Genomic DNA, 18,172 nt, shown 5'->3' with positions numbered 1-18,172 from the left:
TCTCTTGATTGCTCAATCCAGCCACTAATTTACTCACTGCAGCCCACTCTTTTTACAAAATAGCCCTCATCATCTTTTACACCCACGCAACCATTTATCTTCAAACCCCCTACCACTCACCCAAAAACTCTCTGATCAGAAACTCCATCAAATCCAGTTGCCGCGGCGCTTGTAAAAGACAGCATCACAGGTAATTTCGTATTTTGTTTTTTACGTATTTGTTTTACACATGCAAATTGTTGGGCGGCCATTACTGGGTGGGGAGGGAGGGTGTTCACCCCGAGGGCGGTGGGTCGGCCGTCTACCAGCACGGCCGCTGGTTGTTCCGACCCGCCGCAGAGCGGCTATTGCGGCGGTTCCGCCGCTACCAGCGACAAAACCGCCGCAATAGGGGTTCTTGGAGCCTCTCGACCCAATTCGGTCAGAGCCCCCACCCAATTGGGTCGAGGCTCCTGGAACTCCCAACCTGCTCCCGTTGTTCATTGTTGCATTATTCGTCAAACTCTCTCCATTGTTGTTCATTATTCTCTTTTCCGTAACAAAACTCTCCCCATTGTTGTTCATTATTTTTTTCTTCGTAAAATTCCGACCATTGATGTTCATTATTATTTTCTTCGTCAAACTCCCCCCATGTTATTAATTTTTTGATGTAATCATCCATATGGAAAGGTGAAAATAGAAGAAAAAAAATCAAAAATTTAAAATGGATAGGAGATTTAGAAGAAGTAGTAAATGGCGCATATAATTGAGAGAACAGAGAAAGTTGCAGAGAAGAAAAGAGGAGGAGAATAAGAGACTGCACACAAGGGTAATAAAGGAATTTTGATTATGGGTAAATTTGGTATATTAGATGATGGCTGTACTGACCAAAAAAGTGGGCTCCAAATAGAATTTCCCGTTGGCGTGGAGTGCGATTTTGTTCACCCCTTAACGGGGTGAACGTCACCCTCAGTTTATGTGAGGGTGAAAAAAATAACGGAACGACATAAATATGTTAATACCGTTTCGTTTTCTGTGAGGGTGAGGTTCACCCCGTTAAAGGGGGTGAACAAAATTGCACTCGTTGGCGTGGGCAAGTTTTGCGAGTGCAATTTTGTTCATCCTCAAAAACGGGGGTGATGGTCACCCTTATAATTTCTGTGAGGGTGAAACAGCAACGGAACGGCATTTAAAATATTTAAATGCCGTTCCGTTGCTGTTTCACCCTCACAGAAATTGTGAGGGTGACCATCACCCCGTTAAAGGGGTGAACAAAATCGCACTCAAGTTTTGCAGCCAAATAACAGGTTAAATTACATTCAGAACCTTAAAAATATCTAAAATTTAAATAATGTCTACAATTAAAATAAATTAAGTCTCGTAGACTTCCAAAGGTTATATTTTTAGTTATTTTTATTTTTTTTGTGGTGGTATTTACTATTTTAAATATTCTTTAATTAATATATATTTTTTCTAAATTAATTATTACATATAATATTGAACTCTTAACAATAACTTAGCAAAAAAATTAATAGAAGAAAAATACTCGAAACAATAAACATAATCATGCATGCATCCGGTTGGAATTATAATGAATTTATTTTAATTTTAAATAATTGTAAATATTTTTTAAATATAAATTAAAATAAAAATAAACCTACCCATTTGGCTAAATTTAAAATTGTTGATTTGGATTTAAAGTTAATTTCACTATTTAATAAGGAACATAAGGTTATCTTATTCTTTTAATTAGAATGTTATGATTAATCTGATATATAAAATGTGAAACCTCACATTTTAATTAGACTTATTTGACGTGCCTAATTGTGTAAATAATTTTTATTTTATATTTTTCACATCAATGTGAGAATTTGATGCCATGTTCATTCTATCACAAATTATCATTGATTTAAACCTTATCTTAGAACATGACCATCATACAATAAACAATAATAAATGGTGAATTGTGGTGTAGAATTTAGTCATTTTTTTTTTTATAAAAGCCCATTTAAAGATAAAAATTATGCAATAATACTTATGTAACATTTAGTTAATTCAGATGCTAAGAGACACAATTATATATTTTGGACTTTAATTATATTACCATCTAAAATATAAATACAATAACATAATCAACAAAATAACAATTACATGTCAAATTATACTAATAAAGAATAATGCTAATCATTACTTGTAACGAACATATCAAAATATGCTTGATTTCATATAACTACATTTATGATATTTAGTAAAGTCTAGACACTGTCTATTAATTAATTTTGTTATAATAAATATATATATTTTAATATCAACTAATCATGCTAGATGTACATTCATTTTATACATATTGAGCTACATAAGAGGGTATTATGACCAAAATACCCTTCGTCTCACATACGCCTCACGTGCTTATATGCGTCTGATGAGGGATTTTTTTGTCATAATACCCCCTTATGTAGTCTAAGATGTACAAAATTGATGTATCAATAGCATTTTTCGTTGTCTAAATCAATTTTTTTTTTATTTACTTGAAACGTTAATTAGTTGTAATATTTATGTTTTAGTATTGATTTTGATTATTATTAACTTATTCTTTGATTCCTTCCTTCGTTCATTTTTTTATATTTGTTTTTATTCTCTCGACGAGAAGAATTACTTCCCTTGTATTATATTCGGGTCTAAATTATTATAGCCTTTCATGTGTTTTTTTTTTCTTTGATTTATTTGAATTTCAACAATTAATAATTAATTTGAATCATACTCAATTCAATTAAAGCGAGAGTAATTATAAATTAATTTTAATTCAGTTATAAGATACTGTTTAAATAGTATTTTTTTATAATTTTTTTAACATGTTATTATTTAGACTCAACAACACAAATAGTCGAAACACTAATTATTAACTAATTTTATTATAATAAATATATTTATTTTAGCATCAACTATAAAAAATAATTAGTAATAAAAAATATAATAATAACATATATTTTTTAAAAATAATGTATTAACCATAGGATTGACATTTGCACTGTCTTAATAATTAATAAAAATGAGAATGATACATAAAAAAAATAATAATGCTATATGTCATCATTTATGATAATCATCTGAGAGTCTTTGATTGTGAAATATGTTAAGAATTTTTTTATTTTTTTAATTAAACACTGTCACTTAGCTGTCATATATATTGATAATTGTTATAATTGATATTCAGTAACATTATTAAAAAAAAAAAAAATAGGGGAGGGGAGAGAGAGAGAGAGAGGAGAAGGGTGGCTAGCTAGAAAGGGAACGAAACTGCCATTTTTCTGTTTGGTCCGCCAGTCGGTTGTTCGAAACCGAACATTCAACACGTCTCGTCACAGCTTACAGCAGCTACTCTCTATATCTCTGACCGTCCCCTTATCATCGTTCCACATTGCTGCTCCGTGCCGCCGTCGATTCAGAACTCCGATTGCTCGTTGCCTCCGTCGATTCACAAACACAAACTGGGCCGAACCGCCGTCGATTCAGAATTCCGATTGCTCGGTGTCGCCGTCGATTCACAAACACAAACTGGGCCGAGCCGCCGTCGACTCTCAAACACGAATCGACGTTTCCGTGCTCGGTGCCGCCGTTCCCGTGCAACACAAATCGTCGCTACCCCTTTCCGCCGTCGATTCCGCTTAAAGGGGTACGAAGTTATTATATTTCTTTGAAATCCATCTACCGGTCAAAGATACAGAAATTGAGAGTCTGGTGTCCTCCTTCATCTCTTTCATCTTGTTTCAGTTCTTGCTCTTATTGGGTCGGGCTATCCATTTGGATTGGGTTCAAGTGACGTGTCATTTTAATATTATATACGAGTCGATGTTGTTAGCTATGTCAGCTATCCCTTGGTTGCTTTTATTGACAATTAACGGTACTTATAGAATTATATATTAAATTAAAATTTAGTGACTTTTCAGCTACGAATTAAAGTTAATTAATCTTTTTATGCTTTGAAATAAAGTTCAGTGAGCATTGTGCTGTTTAGCACATCATTTATAGTGTTGCTAGTTCAGTTTCAATCTGATTAGAACCTGGATTGCTAATATTTGTTCAGACAATATCTCTAGAAGCTCATGGAAAATCATATTTGCCCACATTGTTTTAGAGGCTAGAGCCATCTTGCTTGGAGGAAAGAGAGCCTCAAATTCCTTTTGCGCCTGTTTGATGACTGGCTCCGAGGTAACCAGGGCAGTTACAGAGGCTGGAATGGTTGGAAGTATCAGAAAACATGAAGGGGAAACTGGGAAATCTGTTGTAGATGCTGCTGGTTCTCATGGGATTGAAGAAACCTCCCCTGATTTGTTGAAGAATACACCATCAAACATAAGTAAGTATGCACATGAGATCCAGCAATGCGAGGGTAGACAGAAGTATCTTGCTCAGACAAGAAGTCCATCCGACAGTGGAGATGTTCGTTGGTATTTTTGCAAAGTTCACTTGGCAGAGAATGGTGAGTCAATTTGGTACTGTGTTTTTAGATTTTGACAATACTTTCCCACTTCTGATTAATTAATTATAGAGGAAAATTGAGTACCATGGATGGAAAGTAAGGTCACGAATGGGATTTTAACTGTTGAATTTCATTAATGCAGCCTTTATTTAGCTCTTATCAACCTTATGCCTCCATTAAAACAAAGGTAGACCAATTCCATAAGTTATAATATTTGATTGAGTTGGATTTTGAAATTTGAAGGTAGACTAATGCCATAAGTTCTAATATCTGATTGAGTAGGATTTTGAAATTTGAAGATGCCAAAACTAATTGTATTTCATTCATACAGCCTTATTGCCTGTCAGCAAGCTCATGCCTATATTAAAACATGGGATGGACTCATACCATAAGTTCAAATATGCCATAAGAGTCCTTTGTCGTTGTCCTGATTGATCCTCTAACATATCTACAGTGTGTTTTTTGGCTCACACATCTCACATATCTACAGTGCGTTTTATAGTTAAAATTTAAACTTTTTAGGACTTTTGGAAATTTCAAGATTTATGATCCCTTTATGTGAATCCTTTTTGTTTCTAATCATGCTTATCTAAGCTAAAAAATTCAGAGTTTGTTTCCTAATATTTAAGCTTGGCTATAAAATACAGGTTAAACTCATGGAATGATGGGTTCAAATTGGCTACATTGCATGTTTACAAATGTGGGCTGCTATATTTTTAAGGAGTCTTGAGTAAATATGCAGTTGATCTGAAACTGATGAATGAATCAGCGTGTTACCAACCAAAACACAAAAATTATACCATGAAAAAATATTTCATTACCTTGTGCCTAAAACCATGCTTCTGGTGCTTCACGTATATCTAGTTCTCGTAACTTTCAGCTGTAACCCAAAAAATAACTGAAATAATGCCTTTGTTGTAACCAAATGAGTTTGGGTCTTAGAGGTAGGCAATATGAATCCAAGTCAATAATTGCCTTTTATTGGTTTTTCTTTTATGTACTTGATGGAATTATGTATGCTAACCATTTTTGATAATAATTTCCACCATGAATCACTTCACTGATGTTAATTAGGTCTATTTCTATCACAGTACCGGGTTACAGATTTTAATAGAAGTGGCCATTTCCAAGAATTAAATGAAGTTTATTGTTTGGAAATTCCTGGTGGTCAATGGGTGTTTTCAGGGTTCAAGGCAGAGCAAGTTCAATTTAGTTATTGTCACGAACCTAGGGTTTGTGATAGGTTAAAAGAGGAATTGGAAGGAATTGAGGGAGGGAATTAAGGGAGAACAGTATAGAGAAGAAGATTTAGGGGGAAACGAGAGAAAGAGAGGGAAATCAAGAGTATTCATTCAATCAATTTAGGCATACTCCTTCAACCTTAATTGTGGCTTATATAGAGCCTAACAGCCTCTCACATGCTCCCATATGCAATATAACAGCTAGCCTAACTGCTTATAGATTATGACAAAGCCCTATCACAGAAAAAAGGAAAGAAATTACAATTATTGTATATTCCATGCCAACTCCTACTATTATATAAATATTTACTAAACTATCCTTGGGGTCATGACAGTTATATCCTGAGTGATACTTTTTTAACATGGCATAGAAAATGTCAGGTATCCTTTTAAACAAGCAATCCTAGGATACCACAAAACCCATGCTTCTTTGGAAAATTTGAGAGTCCAAGTTCTGTTTGGTCAAAATGTTTGATTGGTGTCAAATGTCAATAATATTCTGTGGGTTGTTCAATTTTAAACACAAGGGTGAGCTTTGACATTGAGGTTTGGAGGAAGGAGATTGATGTTGTGGTTGTTTGGAGTTGAACCTGAGGATGTATTAGGAAATTTACATAGAGTGAATTAGATGAAATTTTAAGAGAATGCTAGGCATTTTTCAAGAAGTGGGAAATAGGTGTATATTTATAATTCCAAAATGGCATGGGGATAACATGAAGAAAAAGTTATATAGGCTTTTGTAATAAGTGGATAGAAGGGGTGCTATTGCATCATCGTGTCATGTACTTTTAGTTGTGAATTTGGTTACGTGTGTGTGTGTGGGGGGGGGGGGGGGGGGTTAGTCATGTGTAATTGGTTATAACTATAAAAGAGTTTAGAAGATTGCAAGTGGCGAGGACCTCATCCAATTTGCACCTCTACCGATGGATTGGATTAAGAACTCAATATATAACCCCATTGATCCTCTCGGATTGGGGTATCTAGAAATTAATTAGAAATTCTCTCTTCTCTCCCACACTTCTCTCTCTCTCTCTAAAATTCTTTGTATCTCCCTCCATTTCTCTGTGTTTGCATTCCTAATTCACATTGGATTAGGAAGAACTCATTGTCAGGCTCAAGCCTTGACAATTTTGGCATCAGAGCAAGGTTCTCGGCCGAAGTTCTTTAGGAATCAAAATCGATGGCAGAGGGTACTCGCATGGGGAATTTCGAGTCTCAACTATAGCAATTCAGTTCGACGATGTCTGAATTCTAGAACATAGATGATCTATTGGAGATCGTATCTACTTGAAATCATGAAGCAATTATGGCGGTCGATCGGAAGTTGGATAGCTCCATGGAAGGGCTAGAACGGAGGTTGGATGGAGCCATCTTGCAGATCCGTGAGGAGATGGGAGTACAATTCAAGGACCAACTTTAACAATTCATTGTGATGTTTACTCACCAGAACTCGATAAGAATCTTCCCTAACTTCCCTTCTAGGGAGAGAACATATTCGATCTTACTCGAGTATAGGGTGAACAATTGGATGACCGGAACCTTTGAAATTGAGGTGGATCCGGTTGAAGTGGGAGAAGCAGGTAATGGATAGAAGGCGGGAAGGGCATGTTGTCCAAAATCAACTGGGGTTTCCTATGCCTCAAATGGAGATCCCAGTGTTTGAAGGGATCAATCCAAGGTGGTGGTTAAGAATGTGTGAACTGATGTTTAATTGGTACAATATACTCGAAGGGCAGAGGGTAGCCTTGGCCACGACCTATTTCAATGATGCAGGGGTGCTTGGTATCAAGGATGGTTGAGGGTAAGAGGTGATTGTACATGGGAGGAATTTGCTGAAAAACTATGTGAAAGATTTAGAGGAAGAAGTATGATGGATATCATAGAAGAATTCAACAAACTCAGGTAGTGTAGGGAGGTATGGGCCTATCAGCTCAGATTTGAGGAACTGAGATCCCTTATGATCAACCACAACCCTTACTTATCCGAAACCTATTTTGTCTCCAGCTTTGTTAGCGGCCTGAGCGATGAACTCCGACCGATGGTAAGATGTTACAACCTCGAACGGTGGAGTAGGTAGCCGAGAGTGCCAGACTATAGGAGTTGGTGGTAGAGGCCTTGACGAAGAAACAAAGGAAACAATCCAGGGGGGTAATTCTGGGAACAACATCCCAAGGAAGTAAAGGGTATGGTAAGGAGATTGTTAGGGGCAATTCAGGGACCAAAAGTTTGGAAGCCCCAAGCTTTGGCCACACTATGCCACAACAAGGAGGGAGGTTGATGGAACAGAGGAGGTAGGCAGGGCTATGCTTTAGGTGTGGGGATGAGTATTATCCTGGGTACCAATGTAAACGTCAATTGCTGCTTTTAGAAGGGGAGGATAGAGAGTTGATTGAGGAAGCAGAAACTAGTGAACTGATTGAGTATGGGGATGAGGATAATGGGGAGATATCCATACACGCAGTGAAGGGTTTAATGAACAACAAGATCATTAGAGTAGAGGGAAGGGTGAAGGATTGCAGCCTCATGATCCTAGTAGACAATGGGAATACCCACAATTTTCTAAATGAGGGAACAACTAGGCGATTAAATTGCTAACTCACGAGTACACAACCCTTGAGTGTGACAGTGGCCAATGGGAACAGAGTAGTTAGCAAGTCGGCTTGCACCGACTTTTTGTGGGAAATGCAAGGAGAAGATTTCGAAGCTGACCTAAGGTTGTTATAGCTGGGTGGATGTGACATAGTGCTGGGTGTAAATTGGATGAAAGGACTAAGCCCCATAAGCTTCGATTTTAATAGAATGAAAGTATCATTTGAAAAAGAAAGGAGAAAAATGACTATTCCAAGTGGAAAAGAAACCGGGGCTTGCAAGATGATAACTGGCAGAAGGTTACAAAAAGTGTTTAGGAATACGTGGGCCCAAATTTCACAATTGTTCTCAATTCAGGCGGTAGAAGAAGGATGTGACAACAATGAATTGGAGGGGGATTTTCTTCTAACAGCTAGTACCCTATTGGGAAGCAAGAAAAGTGTCACAACCCAAGGAAATTAGAGGGGCAAGATTGTAAGTAGTCCCCGTTGTTGGTTAGGAGTTATTTTGTAATCCTGTTACAGCACATGGGGGTTGTTATTCTAGAATATACTTTTAGTTAGATGCTAGCTGATGCCTATAAAAGGCTACTTGTAGGAAGTGAGGGATCATGTTAGTGTTGATGAATGAATTGAAATTCTATTCTCTCTTAATTCTCCATTCTCTCCCTCAGTTCTTCTTCTCTTTTCCCTCAATTCTCTCTGTTATAGTTCTGTCTCTCGCTCCGATTCTTCTCTGTTTCTCTCTCGAATTCTTCCAAATTCCTTCCTAGACCCTAGCTAAACCCTAAGGTCGTGACATTTGGTATTAGAGTTGACGATTCTCAGCTGTGACCTGGAAGTGTTAGCAATCGACCAAGGTGATTACGCAAACGGAGATTCGCTGGTGAATTCCGATCGATTCATTGGCTGTAATTTGAGTTCGGAAATTTAAAGGCGATAGATTGCAGCACTAACCGAGTGTAGTAGGCGTTTTCGGAAGTAGTGGTAGAATTGATCGAACAACTGAGTTGATCAATTACAGAAGGTGGAGGTTTAGGTAGAGCGAACTGAATTTAGGCGAATTCAATCCAGTGATTTTGAAGGAGGATTGGCTTCCGACTTGAGAAATCCGGGAAGTATTGTTCGATCAAGGAAGGCGTGCATGTGGCCAAGGCAATGAAGGTGACCTCAGTTGTGGAGAAGGAGAAGCGATTGGGGACTATCGCTGAATTTGTAGCGATCACGAGCAAGGCCAGAGGGTGTTTATCCATTGCGATTATCGGCTCTGTTCGTGAGTAGATAGCGGGAAGGAAGGCGAGTGTTGGAAGCAGATCCCTGAGCATGCTGATCATCGCTAATTGCAGACATAGGTGGCCATGTACAATTGATGATTTCGATTTTGAGGAAGACGACTCAGATCTCAATGAATTCTGAGCTGCTGGATTAGGCGATTATCGGAGGCAAATTTGGAGCTGATCCACAAATGGGAAATAACAAGTGGAGTAGATTTCGTAATCCGATCTGACTTGAATTATGGAGGCGACCTTCCTCAGAGAGGAATCTAACGCACCTGATCTTTATCCTAGCTACAATCTCAAAGTGGGGATAAACTCAAGTGTCCTTGATTGCGTATTAGATCAGATTGGTTCCTTTGAAGCAAAGTTGCACAATTTTGAGCCAAGATAGAGATAAGAAATTTCGGTGATTGCGGAGCTTTTGGTCAATGATTGGGTAAGAAGGGATGCAGGCTTGGGGCGAATTGAAGTATAGCTGATTAATATGTGGCTGTTGCGATTTTGGAAGGTGAATTAAACCGACTATTTCAATTGTGTGATTCTGGGTCTAATCGTTGCGTGTGCAGTGGGTTTGGGCGAACTCAGGCTGCGGAATTTAGATTCGAGGAAGGCAAATTAGAGTGGCGCAGCAAGTTATTGGATCGAAAACAGGTCCAAAAGTTGAGATTAAGAAGGGGACGATTCTTAATTAAGGCGGAATTGAAGGCAACGCAAGGTGAACTAGATGGAATTTTGATTGGATGCTATCAAAAGTGGGAAACGCCAGAACCAAGAGCAAGTGGATGACCTCATGGAGACCTTGGAGATGGGGTCCTGGCAAGCTCAAAAAGAGGAGTATGCCGGTAATTTGGATTTAGCCTTTAGCGGGCTCCAGGAGGAAATTGCTGGATTCCGCTAGAAAATCAGCCAGCAGTTGAATGTTGCCTTAAGCATGTTAGCTCGACAGTCTAACGTCCGCCTTTCGACATAATTCACTCCCAGAGCTTCATCGACGCCAATTCTAACGACGCCAAGATCTAGGCAGAGGCCTAATGATCCTATTGAAGCAAGGGAGAGGTCGGAGGCAGAGGAGGGAGATCTGGTCAAAGGAGTTGGAGGAAACCCTTCCACATCCTAGCACTGCAGATGGCGATTTTGGCATTTGAAAGAGATAGGCCTAAATGGTGGATTAGGAGGTGCGAGCAAGTGTTCTACCAATACCGAGTAGCTGAAAGGGAGAAAGTGAACATGGCTGCAACTTATTTGGATGGCGTTGCAGATGCTTGGTTTTAGAATTGGAGCCACGAGAGGGTGGAATTGAGCTGGCCACAGTTTGTGATCGACTTGTGTACCTAGTTTGGAGAAAGGACCAAAACTTATGTTATCAATGGAGCTTGTAAGGCTGCTAATCAAGTAGTGCAGGAAGCTGATAAGGTAGCAGTGGAAGAGGAGGATGGTGTACATGCAACTGATGCGAAGTATGGGACTGATGAGGTCATAACAATGGGAATAGTAGCTGCAAAGAATGAGGAAAAACCTGAAGTGAATCAAGCAATTCTGAATGACAAGAAAGAAATGGCAATTGTTGAAGAAGAGACTGAGGTTCTACAGGAGGAAATATTTGCTGAAAGTGTGCCTAGGGTATACTCCAACAATCAACAAGTAGCTCTTGGGATGCCTGAAGGTGCTCCTCCCCCATGGCTCATCAACATGCGGAGGTATGGTCCACCCACTTCTTATTCTCATTTGAAAATTCCGGGGCTGAATGCTCCTATTTCCCCTGGAGCTAGTTGTGGTTATCATCCAAGAGGTTGGGGAAAACCTCTTGCTAATGAATATGGTAGTCCGCTCGATGGTGATGTTTTTGGGGTTCTGTAACAAGATCAGCCCAACTATGAGGAAGAATTAGTTAATAAGACCAAACATTGGGGTGATCTGGAGGAAAAAGAAGCAGAAGAGGAAGAAGAGGAATTGGAGGATGGCATTCAATCAATTGATAGCCTCTCAAGCACTCCCACTGGTGCTGAGACTACTAATGCTATTGATCTCCGAAAGTAGCAGAGGAAGGAGCTTGAAAAGCCTCTTTACCAAGTACTTGAGGAGAAGGAAGAAAGAATTCACTGGGCATAGGCACACAAGACAAGACAACAGCTGCCAAAAGGATTGATTTGCTTAAAGGTCGGAAATCAGATAGAGTTGATGTGATGTTGCAGCCAGAAGAATTGGAAGTAATGGACAATGGGTTGCCTGTAGAGAAGTTTGAATTTCTTCTTATGATTGGAAATGATATGGTTACAGGAATGACAGCTCAATTGGAGCCATTTTCAAGGGCAATAGGGAAGGGGTGGATGGTTGAACTTAGTGTTGCAGCAAGTCATAGTACTGTTACGGTTGAAGAAAGAGGAAAGAGAAAGCAAAAGAAAAGGGAAATACGAGAAAAGAACAAGAAAAGGCGAAGAAGAAATCAAATTGTGAAGGCTGGAATTGGATGAAGAATAGGGTCAGCAGCTGTAAGTTTTTTGGGGATAAGAAACCTTTCAAGGAGGGAGGATTGTCACGATTCAAGGAAATTAGAGGGGCAAGATTGTGAGTAGTCCCCATTGTTGGTTATGAGCTATTTTGTAATTTTGTTACAACACATGGGGGCTATTATTCTAGAATATACTTTTAGTTAGATGCTAGCTGATGCCTATAAAAGGCTACTTGTAGGAAATGGGGGATCATGTTGATGAATGAATTGAAATTCTATTCTCTCTTAATTCTCCAATCTCTCCCTCAGTTCTTCTTCACTTTTCCCCCAATTCTCTCTGTTACAGTTCTGTCTCTCCCTCCAATTCTTTTCTGTTTCTCTCTCGAATTCTTCTAATTTCCTTCCTAGACCCTAGCTAAACCCTAGGGTCATGACATTTGTGTATCAGAGGAGGGAAGACATCAACCAGATGAGGGAAGAGATGGGAAACCAACTTGAATAGTTCATGTTGATGTTTACCCAGCAAAATCAAGTAAGAATGGCCCCTGACTTTCCCCCTAGAACTAGAATAGAACTGATTTTACATAATGAGAGGGTGAACTAGGGAAATGGGACATCTGAAATTGAAGTAGAACAGGAGGATGAGGTTGAAACTATGACAAGCAGAGGTCGTGAGGACTGGGTTAATCCACCTCAACCGTGGTTCCTCATGCCCTGGATGGAAATACCCATGTTTGAGGGAACTAATCCTAGACGGTGGGTTAGGAAGTGTAAACGATTGTTTGAATGGTACAATGAGCCTGAGGAGAGAAGGGTAGCTTTGGTTGCTGCCTATTTTGATGACATGATGGATGCATGGTTCCAATGATGGATCCGAACAAGGGAGAATTATACATGGGGGGAATTTACTGAAAAGCTATGTGAGAGATTTGAAGAAAGGAGCATGTTGGATACCATAGAAGAGTTCAACAAGTTAAGGCAAGGTGGGGATGTTGGGTCATACTTGAGGAGGTTCGAAGAGTTGAGGTCATTAATGAGTAATCATGACCCTCACTTGTGCGGCCTTAGTGAGGATTTGAGGCCCATGGTGAAGATGATAAGACTGTGAATAGTGGAGCAAGTAGCCGAGAGTGCCAAATTGCAGGAGTTGGTAGTTGAGGCCTTGATGAAAAAACAGAAGCAGCAGCAAAAGGCTGTATCCATGGGGAATTGGCAGCAAGGGGTTCAACCCTCTTCAGTTAGTTCGGTTTACCCGAACTCTTGCTCACCCCTATTCCTAATTCACACCGGATTAGGAAGAACTCATTGTCAGGCTCAAGCCTTGACACATTGCTACTCTGCTTGAGGGAGGAGTAACTGGTGAAGGCATACTCACTCTCCATCCAGATTGCATCAAATTGTTAATTGTGAGATGGAATACGCATCAGTTATTTTTTGCTTTGTTTCACAATTAGGCTTTATGTATACTGTTATTGCCCTTTCTTCTGAACTTCAATTGTTAATTAATTTTCAAAAATGATGAAGCAAAGTTTTTTGTTATGGATTTTTTCAAAAACAAATTTTTATTGTTGACTATTTTTACAAACAGGATCCGATAACTTTGGAACTACATTTTTCTAATGCTTTTCCTAATAAAATCTAACTGTTATAGATTAATTATATAAAAAATTTCAATTGGACACGCAAAACATGGAAAAAGCCACATCCAAATTGACTGTTTGATTGAAGTGTTTTGGCTGTGCATATTAGATGTTTCAATATTTTTCTTGATATCAATATGATATCACATATTAGAGTCTTTCATATTACAGCTTGAAAGCTTTTACATGCTATATATGGAACAACCGAGCTACAGTCCGGAGCTGTATGAAAGGGTCCTTGTTAAAGTTGTTTGTACCATGGTGGTGCAGAGTAATTCTTTTCTAGAACAGCTTATGAGGTCAAGACGAAGTAATTGAATTGCAACTATTAAGGATTTTGGTCACTTGAAAGAAGGAAGACATTAGAGAATGAACCCTGTGCAGAGAATTTGCCTAAGGGCCACACCGTATATGAAAGAATGGGCTGGAAACCAGGAGCTTCTGCTAGAAATTAGGAAGTAGAATGAAGATCACCGAAAAACTGTAAAGTAGAGGCTAAGTAAAAAGGAGTCTGTTTCAAAAAGTGTATATGAAGTTAATTGCTCTTCAGACATAAAACCAAGCAATTTGTCTTGAAAGGCTCTCTTGTTCCTTTCGTACTAAACACACTACTATATGCACAAGGGACTAGTTTTGATGGATCTCTCTGCGATGGCAGGCTACTTCTTCTCTAAGACCCTAAAGATATTGTCACCCAGATGGCACTTGGACACTAGGGATTAGTCAAGACATAAGCATTAAATTCCACCAAAGGACTGTAATTTCTGTTTGAAATTTTCTAATCAGCAACAATGAGAATCCCATGCCCTAATCCTTTTAGGTTGGGTCACAAAATAATGAATTTATTCCCAGACTCCATTTTTTTCCCTTTTCCGTCAAGTATTTTAATTCTTGGCGTCGGATCTTTGAGTGCATGTCTATACTTAATTTGATCTTTTTACCTTTTTGTGTTTCTACAGAGCTGGCTGCCTCAGTCCCTCGCACCGAAATTGTAGGGAAAGGGGATTACTTTCGATTCGGCATGAGGGACTCTCTTGCAATAGAGGCATCTTTTTTGCAGGTCATTTTTCCTGCTTCATGATTATGTTGTTTATATTTTTAGTATTTTCCTCCACAAATTATGGAAAAACTCGAGGCTGTAGGATCTTATTCATGCAATGTAATTGTCTTTATCTGATAAATGATGTTCAAAGACCAATTGGATTTCTTTAGAAACAAATAAAACTTTTTCTAGTTGCTTCCTTCTCATTTGAAATGGAAAAAGTGTTGCCTCCTGTATGCATAAAATCAAACACTGAAATTTCCAAGACAGCATTTTATACCTAAAAAGCTGTACAAAGGCCAAACTGGTTATGAGATGGGGTAATAACACCCCAGAGTTGACTTATAAAAAGGTGAAAAATTTACTTTTCAGCTTCAAAAAAGGGTTCTTTCACTCCTTCAGAAGTCATCTAACATTCCCCAGTTAATCCATATTGGATATAAAAGCAGCAAAAGATATTATTGAGTACAAGTCTGTATCTGCAGGACAAAAATGGTTTAGTTAAAAATGCAATATACAATCATGAGCACCTCGTGCATCCCAGTTGTAATACTTTGTGTGTTCAAGATGCATCTACAGAGAGAAGAAGAATTGCTTTCTAGCTGGTGGAAGGAGTATGCAGAGTGCAGTGAAGGTCCCAGGGGCCATCCTAGTTCAAGTGCTAAATCAAGGCCACAATCAAAAGTTTCTTCTTTAGAGGGTGCACAATCAAGCCAATTGTTTGATTTAGAAAAAGAGAGAGTTGGGGTCCCTGTGAAGGGAGGGTTGTATGAGGTATCTGCTCGTTTGCTGCTCTATTCTTGTTATTGTTATATATGACAAAAATTGCATGAGAGTCCTATTTTGAACTTCCAACAACTCGGTTGGCAGTAAATGTGACCCCCAATGCTAGCAATTGTAGTGTCAAGTCAGTTTCTTTCTTTTTTTTCTGCTTTTTTTTTTCCTTGTTATCTTATAGTGCTGGTGTCCTATTATACTTCTTGGACTGGTTTTGGGTTTTGGTGTTGGTCTGCTTGACATGAAGGTACTGGATCAGAATTCTCTGGAGACACTAACATCCTAGCAATTTATGTTTCTGTACTGTCTGTTAACATGATGCATTTTTTTTTTTTCTAAAACTGCTCCCTTCCCTCCTATCGATTTCATTAACACTTTCCTTGACAGCTTCTGGAAAGGAACTGAATATAATAAATTAAAATGGGAGTTTTGACTAGAAGGAATACAATGACAAAAACCATAATTCTCTTAGAAATGTGTTTTCATGGTACTAATTTGAATACAACAGGTAGTTTTTCATTTTGATATCTATTGGTCAACAAAAAGTTTGCTTGCATGTCTAAGAGAATCTTAGAAATTCTTAAATGATCTATGAAGCCTGTCCTTATCGTAATACATTTTAGCCACATGGAATACCAAATTCCACATATCTGTCCTTGTCTGTCTGCATTCCAGGTGATTGTGCAAAGTATTCAAGATGCTAGTGAAAGTTTTCTTGTGCCTATTATTTGGCCTCCATGTGCTGCTGAAGTAGTCCTGCATTAAGTTTATGTTATGCAGAAGACTATGACAATAGTTATAGTCCCAGGTTATCTGTCGTATCTTATTTGTTCTTTTTTCTTTTTGTTATCCTTTAGCACGCACATTGATGCATTATGATTCCAGATTCTTCTGAGAAAACCAAATCTTAAAAGGGCATGTGCTCAAAGTGTTAATTCTTTGTCATTTCTCTTCCTCTAGTTTCCATATCGATGATCATGGAACATTGACATCACAACGTGCTAGTCCTAGGCAATTGCATCTTGGAACTTTTGGTTTTTGAATGCTTCAAGTTTATTAAAATGATCATTATTGCAGGTAGACTTGGTGAAGAGACATTGCTTCCCTGTTTACTGGAATGGAGAAAATTGGCGTGTTTTAAGAGGTCACTGGTTTGCTCGTAAAGGGGGCCTGGATTGGCTTCCACTCCGTGAAGATGTTAGTGAACAGTTGGAGTTTGCTTATCGTAGCAAGGTCTGGAAGAGTTCAGGACTTGGTACTTTTGTTTGAAGTCATCAAATTAGTAGGTTCTATGTGAATAATTATTTAGGGTAGTTCTGATATTTAAGTTGGGGGGGGGGGGGGGGGGGGGGGGCTAATACGTTCCTACTTGACTGCCAAAAAAATTGGGAAAAATGAATGCTGAACACTTGGTATGGGTTCTGAAGGATGATGGCTTATTCATTCTAACCTTCAGTCAGTGCATGGGAACTCTCTTGGGGTATCATTTGTATCTATTATTTTTCTCTCTTCTTCTTCCCTAAAGATTATATTTAAGGCTTATGTATTTTCTCCTTTTGCAACTATATAGAGAATAGAGGGTTGAAGAACTTCTCTTTGTTTCCTTCAGGTTTGGCGTCGGAGAGCATTTCAGCCTTCAGGTCTTTTTGCAGCTCGAGTTGATTTGCAAGGCTCTACCTTGGTATTATATTCTCATGCAAAAAGGCAAATTTTACTGTTTTAAAATTATTAATAGCTTGTATGTATATTTCTCCGATCTCTGTGTTTGTAGGGACTGCATGCTCTTTTTACTGGAGAAGATGATACATGGGAGGCTTGGCTAAATGTTGATGCCTCTGGTTTTTCCAGTGTAATCACTTTAGGAGGAAATGGCATTATGTTGAGGCGTGGATATGCTGCATCTCAATCATCAAAACCTACTCAGGTTGTCTTTATTATTTATTTCTTTAGAAGGTCTAATTAGACAAAAATTTGCCATGGTCAACATACTGCATACTCTGTGTTGCTTTTCATCTTGTTTTGTTTGAAAGGAATGGTAAAAAAGTACAAGCTACTTCTTAACCAGCACTTGCAAAATTTATCAAAGGTTGATCAAATGTGTGGTGAGTTATAGAAGAGTCCACCTCTGCTCTGATCAGAGGAGCGAGTTGGAGGCTTGAACCACAGGTCTGTTGTAGACTCTGCACAGCAAGCATGAGATGGAAACTGCAGAACAGGCAATTTGGTCATAACAATCTTCCTCTTGAACTCTCTTTCAAATTCAAAGAGGGAATAACTATTCTGAGCAAGCAGATTGAAGATGGAGTATGCAAAATGATCGAGCTAGATTGAGCATAAACCAAAAATGTCGTGAAATATAGTAAACCACAGTTGCTGGGCTGGTTCTAACTCCCAAAAAATTTAATTATTTGATGACTGAGTACATAAATATTTATTTTTTTCTTAGTTTCCTAAATTTTTCATATGTTTTCAGTTTTTTTTTTTTCATCATGTTTTCAAAGTGTTTTGTGAAGAATTCCCATTCCCATTCCCATTCTAACCGAAACCCCACATCAAAACTAAAATTTGATCCTAGAAGCAGTTTGCTCATTGATTTGGTGCTGAAATTTTTGTTATTGTGTATCACTCATAGTCGCATGTTGGAAACCCTCTTCCATCTACATTGGAGGGAGTTTCATATGCTAGGCTGCCTTTTTTTG

The 18,172-nt window shown here is 38.4% G+C and overlaps 1 protein-coding gene across 6 annotated transcripts in view; it reads left to right on the top strand.

The window, feature by feature from the left end:
• The first annotated feature begins 54 nt into the window (after nucleotides 1-54).
• Nucleotides 55-18,172, top strand: part of LOC127798743 (phospholipase SGR2) — a 55,594-nt gene continuing 37,476 nt past the window's right edge. For 2 of the 6 annotated variants that reach the window (XM_052332317.1, XM_052332312.1), the window contains exons 1-7: nucleotides 3,220-3,652; nucleotides 4,064-4,459; nucleotides 14,614-14,714; nucleotides 15,264-15,470; nucleotides 16,551-16,706; nucleotides 17,083-17,154; nucleotides 17,245-17,397. In XM_052332317.1, the coding sequence (XP_052188277.1) occupies nucleotides 4,174-4,459; nucleotides 14,614-14,714; nucleotides 15,264-15,470; nucleotides 16,551-16,706; nucleotides 17,083-17,154; nucleotides 17,245-17,397 (975 nt within the window). In that variant the 5' untranslated portion in view covers nucleotides 3,220-3,652; nucleotides 4,064-4,173. Of the gene's footprint in view, nucleotides 191-3,219; nucleotides 3,653-4,063; nucleotides 4,460-14,613; nucleotides 14,715-15,263; nucleotides 15,471-16,550; nucleotides 16,707-17,082; nucleotides 17,155-17,244; nucleotides 17,398-18,172 lie in introns of those variants that run through there. The other 4 variants (XM_052332316.1, XM_052332314.1, XM_052332313.1 and 1 more) reach the window with 4 other exon arrangements.

Source organism: Diospyros lotus, chromosome 4, assembly GCF_014633365.1.
Source record: "Diospyros lotus cultivar Yz01 chromosome 4, ASM1463336v1, whole genome shotgun sequence".
In the NCBI taxonomy this organism is placed as follows: domain Eukaryota; kingdom Viridiplantae; phylum Streptophyta; class Magnoliopsida; order Ericales; family Ebenaceae; genus Diospyros; species Diospyros lotus.
Note: the sequence above shows the minus strand (reverse complement) of the source record. Positions and strands in the feature narration are given on the sequence as shown.